This window comes from Buceros rhinoceros, unplaced genomic scaffold (assembly GCF_000710305.1).
Source record: "Buceros rhinoceros silvestris isolate BGI_N320 unplaced genomic scaffold, ASM71030v1 scaffold7686, whole genome shotgun sequence".
Lineage (NCBI taxonomy): Eukaryota > Metazoa > Chordata > Aves > Bucerotiformes > Bucerotidae > Buceros > Buceros rhinoceros.
Window position 1 is genome coordinate 108,689 of NW_010419316.1, and position 8,227 is coordinate 116,915.

Consider the following 8,227-nt stretch of genomic DNA (forward strand, 5'->3'; position numbering starts at 1 on the left):
GTGTACGGCCATAACTCCAGCGTAAGGATTCTCACAGAATCGCAGACTGGCTGTGGTTGGAAGGGGCTTCTGAAGGTCATCTGGTCCAATCTCTCTGCTCAAGCGTGGTTACCTAGAGCCAGTGGCCCAGGATCGTGTCCAGATGTGTTCTGAGTATCTCCAAGGATGGAGACTACACAACCTCCCTGGACAACCTGTGCCAGTGCTTGGTCATCCTCACAGTAAACAAGTGTTTCGTGATGTTCAGAGTTTGTTCCTCCTGTGTTTCATGTGCGTGCCCATCGCCTCTGGGCATAAGGAATAAGGCAAGCTGTGGGGCACAGTTAGCAGCTTTGTCCTATCGCCTTCTGTCCAGGAGAGCAGCTGAGATCCAGCCAAGAGATCCAATTGTAAGACCTGAAGAACTCTGGGCAGGCTCTCCGGTGGGCAGTTACACTGGTCCCTGCAGCTTGTGCACTTGGAGGGGTTTAAAAGATGCGTTGATGTGGTGCTGAGGGATGTGGTTTAGTGTTGACCTGGCAGTGCCAGGTTAACACTGGAACTTGATGATCTTAAAGGTCTCTGCTAACCGAAATTATCCCATGATTCTATCCTGTATACCAAGAAACCTTACTGTGACCCAGAATAAGATTTGAAAGAAGAATGCAGACGCTGTTAACACCGGTTTTCTTTTCCTTTCCGTTTCCGCAGGTAATGCAGGTAGTGAAAGAACAGATAATGAGAGCGCTCACTACCAAGCCTAGCTCTCTGGATCAGTTCAAGAGCAAACTTCAGAATCTCAGTTACACAGAAATACTGAAAATACGCCAGTCGGAAAGAATGAACCAGGAAGATTTCCAGTCTCGTCCGATTCTGTGAGTACCGTCTTCTCTCGTGACTCGTTTTTGCATGGAAGGATTAACCAATGTGAATGACATTTGTGAGCTCTTCTGGGGGAACCCACGGAGGAAAGCTGTCTAGGGAGCCGTGCTCAAAAGCAGTAGCGCGGCATCAGTTTGAAGTGTGTTATGTTTTCTCCTGCTGGGAATCATAACTTTTTCTTTGAGTTCAGTTAAATCAGCTTCAGCAAATCCCTCCTGGGTCTCACATGGCTTCTTTGCACGAAACAATGCTTTGACGTTTCCTAGCTTTGCATGGCTGTGAGCCTGGTTTCGGTCCTGGTACTGGCTTGTAAAAACAAGACAAAACAAAAACCGAAAACAAACACCATCACCACAACTTTGTCTTCTGTCCAAGGGCCTGTAAAAATGTCACTTTTCTGAGCAAGACAAGGAGAAGCCAGAAGAAGAGGAGCCAATACACACTGGCTCCACAAAAGACTGGTGGTGTGTATGACTGCCTTGGTTTATGGCATTGTCTTTGGTGTTCATGACAAGCAGTGGCTAATTTGGAAAAGGTAACATTTGGCAGCTAGCCAGCGGGAATTCTCGTTTCCTTGTTGTTTACTGACAAGTGTCAAATGCTAACATCACCCCCATAGCTCCTTCCCTTTTCTCAGAATACGCTTTGTTCCATTACGTGAAAAACGGAGGCTGTACTTGGCTCCGGACCAAGTCTGGGCTTGTGGCTGAGCTGATGGCACAGGGCAGATGCAGACTCTGTGGTACACAAATGATGTGCTGAGAATAGCAGGAATCTTTTGAGGTCAGCAGAGAGACAGTGAGGACTCCAGAAACATCAGCTGAAATGTCATGAAATCCTGACCATGTTTCCAGTGGAACGGCTCGTGATTTTCCAAATCTCCTGTTCCAAGGCAAAGGTGTAGAGAAGGATTTGGACCAGAGTATTTCAGGATTCCGAAGCAGGATGTTCATTTTGATTTGTTTCTGAAGGACACAGATATTGAGGGACAAGCTCTGGGGACACGTTCCTCCAGGGGCAGCAGGGCAACAGCAGAAGCATAAGCTAAGTAGAATTACACGCTTAAATTTTAATCATACCAATGTGGATCAAAGAGGGAATGCTGCTTTTATGATTTCAGTGTATTAGAAGATAGGACCTAATGCCCAATTAGAGCTGATGTCACTCACAGTAATGCATCAATTAAAAGCTACAAATGGCTCCGGTCGGTTTTGCACCATTACGTTGCTCAGAAATCCCCTGCCAATCCCCTGCAACGTTTAGCGGTTCAAAGCCGCTCAGTACTGCTAAGCTTGTCACCAAAGCTTCTCATTTTCCCTGCTTTCCCTGTGAGTCAACTGTTTAAGTATGATACAGGTCAACTATTTATATTCTCCTGGACCATCGCCTAGCCTCATAAAACTTGCCAGTGCCCTCTGCAAGCTCTGTGCTCCCAGTATCACTCTGGCCAGTTGCTGCCATGGCGCAGAGTCTCCTTCGCCATCGTGGAATGAGTGAAACAGCCAGCGCAAACAGTTAAAGGCAACAGAAGTGCTTCCAGGGACTCATTTCAGATTCAGGACAAAGGCGAAGCCCAAGGGCTAAGTGAGTCGATAAGGTGTTTAAGCAATCAGGACGGCATTGGCAGAGATTTAACTCTCGGCATTTGCATTTTGATTGCACCCATGATCACTTACGCTGTCTGTGAAAAGGAAGGGTTCTTTCATTTTCCCCTTCGATGTGATCCCCTGTAACTCTCTCAAATTGCATCGATGGCACAACCGATAGAGGCACAGCATCAGGGCCTCACGGCGGGGACAGGGACTGCGGGAGAAGAGAGCAGTCGTGGCCCTGCCGTGCCTTTAAAGCCTTGCAGATATGCTAAAAGAGATTGTGCACGACGGTGCACGTAGTCAGCAGCCCTTGTTTAATTCTGCGTGAGAATGTGGCAGTCAGGTGGTTGTCCCTGCCTCGAACACGATACATGTCTTTCTCCTGCTGTTCATTGTGGGAAGCAGTGAAGTTTTGAGTTTTCAAGCTGCTGGATGAGAGAAGCTTCAGTTGAGTTGGGTTCGAACATAAGCTGGGAAGTGTCACCTTAGATTGTTGTAGCTACAACCACCCTGTTTTGTGAGGATTAGTTGTCTCTTTTGTATGGGCGTGGTTGTGTCATGTGAGATGAAGTTTTTTCTATTTCTACTTCCGATTAGGGAAAATTAAAATTCCTTCAGAACAGAATCAGTTCAAGATTTCGGATCGTTATTAATCATACAAACTGCCATTCCATAATGAAATTATAAAGCAACACTGGTTCGTTGTGGAAGAAGGTGTTAGGAATCCTGTGGGTCTGTAGAGGACCAGAAATCCCCTTATACATTAAATGGATGATCTTTAAGGTCCCTTCCTACCCAAACCATTCCATGGTTATACTGGATAAAGCTCTGATGTCCAGATAGAGGCTTGCTGATTAAAGGAGGATTAATGTCAGCTGGGGAGCCATTGCTGTGTAACATCTGTGTGAAGTAGAGGGAGGGGTGTGGATGCTTTTTATCTTACAGATTTCTCTGCGATGTTAGGAGGAGTCACTAATGCCTGCTCTGAATGTGTGAAGTGATTAGGAGAGGGCATAGCTACAAGCCGGAAAGATAAAAGGACAAAACACATAAAAGCAGTTCTGGGATTACTCTCTGTTGTGTTGTAATGATTTAAATGTCTGTAATATGCCTCATGCTGGAAGGAAAACAGCTAACAAGAGAGAGTCTTAACTATCAGCTCGAAAGGTAATAGCTGGGGACAGATATAACTGGTGCCAAAGAGGAACTCGTATCCTTTGGATAATTTAAGTAATTTCTGATGATTTTGGGATGTGCTGACAATTCAGGTCGGTTCTTTTGAAGGCAAGTAACTGATGTCAGTATCACCTGTGGTGCCAAGTCCAGTGAGATCAGAAAATCAGCGATCGTGTATCTTACTGTGTGGTTCCCCCACCCCTGCCATTTTACCAGCTAAACTAATAGTAATTTCTAAAGCCACCGTCTCCTTAGACTTTGTGAGTTTGTTCTCTCTCTCCTCGCAAGGCACAAACTGTTAAGCTGATATCATCCTAAGAACAATAAATAGAATTTTCACAAAAGATATTTGCATTTCTGATCTTCCTTTAGCTCATATTCCCCATTTAATTTTAAAATTAGGTAGGAGGACCTATTTGTTGTACAGAGATCTTTTACTAACCCTCCTGTCGTTAGACACCGGCCCCGAGGAATGGAACTTCCTTGCCTTCAGATGGCTTTTTGAAGGAGATCTAAAGATTTAAAGAAGCACATTTTTTGTTTTAACTGTCTGTTGTGGTTTGAATGTTCTGCCTCATTTCTGTCACCTTGAAGTGAAGAGAAACGGTGACAGCGAGGAGCACCAAGTGAGACAGGATCACCTTGGAAAATGTATCTGGAGTCATGCTATCTGAAAAACAAGTCAGAGTCACCACGTGTTGGCACGAGCTGCCGAGGACAGTAGGTGCAGGTGACCATGGCAAGGGATGGACGGACTTAAGGGGTATTACTAAAGTCCAAAGCCACAGAAGACATTTTCTCCATGGAGTCATGACTTGTCTCCACAAGCTCTGTGTGTTCAGGTCTGGGGACTGTAAAAGGAAGAGAGTACTACCCCTGAGCTTCACGGTTTTGAGAGCGAATATATGTGCGTGAGTAGAGGCACACCAACACATCAGCAAAGAACCTCTCTTCCTCCTAGGGAAAGTCTGCCTCAGACAGTGAGGTGCTGCAGAGGGGATTACCTGTGTGTTTTGGTTAAAAATCCTTCTCTTCCTCAGGATTCTGAAAGGCGGGTCAGGCTTTAGAGGGCAGAAGAGGGAATACTCCGAGCAAACAGCCAGATGTTGATGTGCTACCTGACCCGCTCATTTTTGCTTTTCTCATTAGTGTCTTACAACTACGAGGTTACAATAGCTGTAACACCTATTTGTTGATAACCATCCAATTTCTGAGTTAAACTACCTAAATATCAAACTGGTGTTTATACCAGCGTTGAATGTTTGAGGTCAGTGCAGCTGGAGATTTGTTCTGCACCCGGACTGCTGAGTAATCCGCGTTGTGTTTTAACACTCTTCTTCTTCAGCCCCTACTCCCAGCTTTTACCTGGGGAGAGAGTAAAGTAAACAGCTCAGTAAACACAAGACCTTTAATCAAGCACAAGATTATTTAATCACGGTACTTAACCATTCGGCATATTCACATCTTAGTTCCCAACGAGAAAATTCTCCTCAAGGACTGGTTTCCAAAGGTGGCCTGTTTCTATAGTTACAGTGCTCCCTGGATTTTGGGCCGGTGAGATTTTCACAGCTTGTAAATATGCAGTGGGTTATGCATCACGAGCTCCCGTGGTTTGGTTAATACCTGGGGGCAAGATGGCATTTTCGTTCGAGGGCCGGATCTTTCTAGCAGAGGACTTGCAGTGGTTTCAGCGGGGGGTCTGGCAGCCCAAGGGTAGAGGGGCCACATGAATGTGGAAATCAGCAGACATCGGGCTCTCTAAGTTCTCAGGAAGAGAGAAATTGGTGTTGTCTCTACGGGATACCACAGCTTTGCTTCTTTTTGATGATGAATGCTGGAACGCAGTGCCAGACAGAACGATTTTTGGTATTACCTACTTTGCACAGCAATGCAAAATTACGGTTCTGACACACTCCATATTTTATAAATCGTCTACAGATTCCGTTATTTTTTTAATCTTACTGGGCTCGCTGTCGAGTTGATGTTTAAACCTGTCTTTTATGTATTCTTAATGACTCTAAGTGAGGATATAACTGATGGATTCAGACATCTGTGAATCCTGGTGATGGTGTATGAAGTCAAACTTTGAATATTATGTGCATAAGTTTTCTGCCTAGTTCTTGACAATTTGAACTCTTATCAGAATAGGGTGTAGCAAATTGATCTGCTGAAGGATATATGATATTATTTCCAAATGCACTCTGGGTTTCTGCACTCGTGGGGAAAGGTAAAGTTTGGTCCTTGAGCAATCCCTAGCCATGGGATTCATCTTCCACAAAATTCTGATAATAATGAATTAATTGAATGGTGTGGAATTAAGAACAAGCATTAGCCCTGGTCATTATTTTAGCTCATTGGCATTGCTCACTGTTTTTTATTGTTGTTTCAAAATATGCTTTAGCCTTCTTGTGTTGTCCTAAATAATAGTTCCAGTAACATGGGATCATGCAACAGTAGGTGACAGACCCTTAAATAAGCTTTATGCTTATTTTGTGCTCAAGTGCTTCTGTGATGAAAGAGAATTATTTACCATAGAAAAACATTCTTGATGCATTATAGCGAACGTTATTTTTAGATGAGTAAAGTAAGAAAGAAGTAAGTGACACGCCTGAGTCATACACTGATGTCATAGCGGGGGGATGTCTGCACCAGCGATACCCTGACTCCCATTCTTTGTTATAAGAAAAAGGAGAGTTTTTTCTGGAGCAGACTAGCTTCTGACCTGGCCCTGCCTGTGACTGTTGTCCCCTTCAAATTCTTTGCAGCAACATCGTGTGAGACTCTGTCTCAGAGGAAAGAGGATGCTCTTTGATTGTCTTTGACAAGTGCCTACTTTCTCTCTTCCCAAGGGAACTAAAAGAGAAGATTCAGCCTGAGATCTTAGAACTGATCAAGCAGCAACGTCTCAATCGGCTTGTGGAGGGCACCTGCTTTAGGAAACTCAACAGTCGGCGTCGGCAAGGTACAGCTCAGACTGCCTAGTCTGCCTTTTGATTGTCCCTTCTGTCTAAAAGTTGCGATGAGGAATACCACTTTTACTGGCAAGTTCCTTGGCTGTAGTGCTGCCTGAACGGCTTTTACCGGGGGGCATCTGAAAGCAGCTCCTAGTTACAGTTGCAGGATTTCCTGGGTTTCCGTGGAACTGGTTTTGACTTCATCACACGGGTCACTGGGAGCAAGTCCAGCGGTTGACAAAAAGCCCAAGCAGCAGTCTTGCGCTCTGAACTGCGTATTTTAGTTTCTGCCTGGAAGTCCAGGCTTCTTGTTCATCTCCGCACAAAATCTCCACCTCTCCAGGAACAGCACGTGAAACATGGTGTAGCCACAATCCGAATCTCTCAGACTTGGCCCACCTTTATATATACAATGAGCTCGTGCTGCTCTGCTCCTTCTAGTACCACCTGTCCTTGGGTTTTGTCTTACATTACCGTATACATGAAATATATTATGGTGTTTAGATATACTCAGAAAAAGCACTTAGATCAGTAATTTGTGTCTCTTCAGATGAAAACTCGATTGACACGAGAAGGTTATTTTATATGAGTTATTGCTCAGTCCTAAATTTACAGCTCATTTTATACAGTAAAACTCTCTATGGTTCTTTTCCCTTCAGAGGGGCACAGTTCTTTCTGTGAATTAAAATAACAGGAGAATACTGTAAATTCAGCAGATTAATTAGAAGTTGTAACCAAAACTTTCCCTGTAAAACGCCTGTTTTGTGAGAATTCAGCCTGACATTTGTTTTCCACTGTAAATACAACACAAATTAGAAAGTTACAGAGGGGCGGTAGCCAAAGGAAGGCATAGTGTGGTTTGGCTAACTGTAGTGAGGGCTGTTTATTTTATTCCCCTCGGAGCTTTAATCCAAATGACTGAAATTCTGGGGAAGGAGCAGGGTTTGTGTCAAATGTTCTTCTGCTGGCAGATCTCCAAGAGGAAGACAGACTTTTATCTTAAACTGTCATTACTTTGTGATTTATAGGATCAGAAGCCTTAGGGGCTATAAATTGGTTCAACTTATCTGAGTGGAGTTGAAGTTAAAAAAAATTAAAAATATATCAGCATAATTTTCAGGCCCACGGTTGAGAAGGTTGCTGTGTCTCATGCCTTGGAGTGAATTGCATAGGCCACCGGATTCATTGCTTTGATGTCATATTTATGTAGGACCAAAAAAAATCGTGTTTCTTTGAGACATGGCCATGTGTTTTAATTGTTTCCAAAGAACTTGATCTCCTCAAAATATTGGGTTTTCTTGGCTACAAGCCCATTGTGTGTGTCCTGTTAGACTCCCTGTATTCCCTGAAACAGAAGTGTAAATCATCCCCTGGAGGGGAGGGAGAAGACACAACGATTAGAGAAGATGCTACCGCATGAGGCCACCAGGACTCAACTCAGTGCGATCTAACCCTGTGTGGTGTAAGGAAGAAGCTGGGTATGGTTTGTAAACACAAGCGTGTTCGGTGTGTTTGCCGCTCAGCTGGTGGTTTAGGTACATACAGTGCCTGGCACAGACCAAACAGCAACGAGCAGCAGCTGGCGCAGAGCAGAAGCAGCTCTCTTGAAATCAGCCGTTATCCTTCAGGGTCTGCTGAACACCA

The 8,227-nt window shown here is 44.3% G+C and overlaps 1 protein-coding gene across 1 annotated transcript in view; it reads left to right on the forward strand.

Annotated features, from left to right (window-relative positions):
- LOC104495837 (engulfment and cell motility protein 1) overlaps positions 1 to 8,227 on the forward strand; it is a 99,522-nt gene that overhangs the window by 72,828 nt on the left and 18,467 nt on the right. The window contains exons 2-3 of the mRNA XM_010138867.1: positions 691 to 854; positions 6,479 to 6,591. Of these exons, the coding sequence (XP_010137169.1) occupies positions 691 to 854; positions 6,479 to 6,591 (277 nt within the window). The remainder of the gene's footprint in view (positions 1 to 690; positions 855 to 6,478; positions 6,592 to 8,227) is intronic.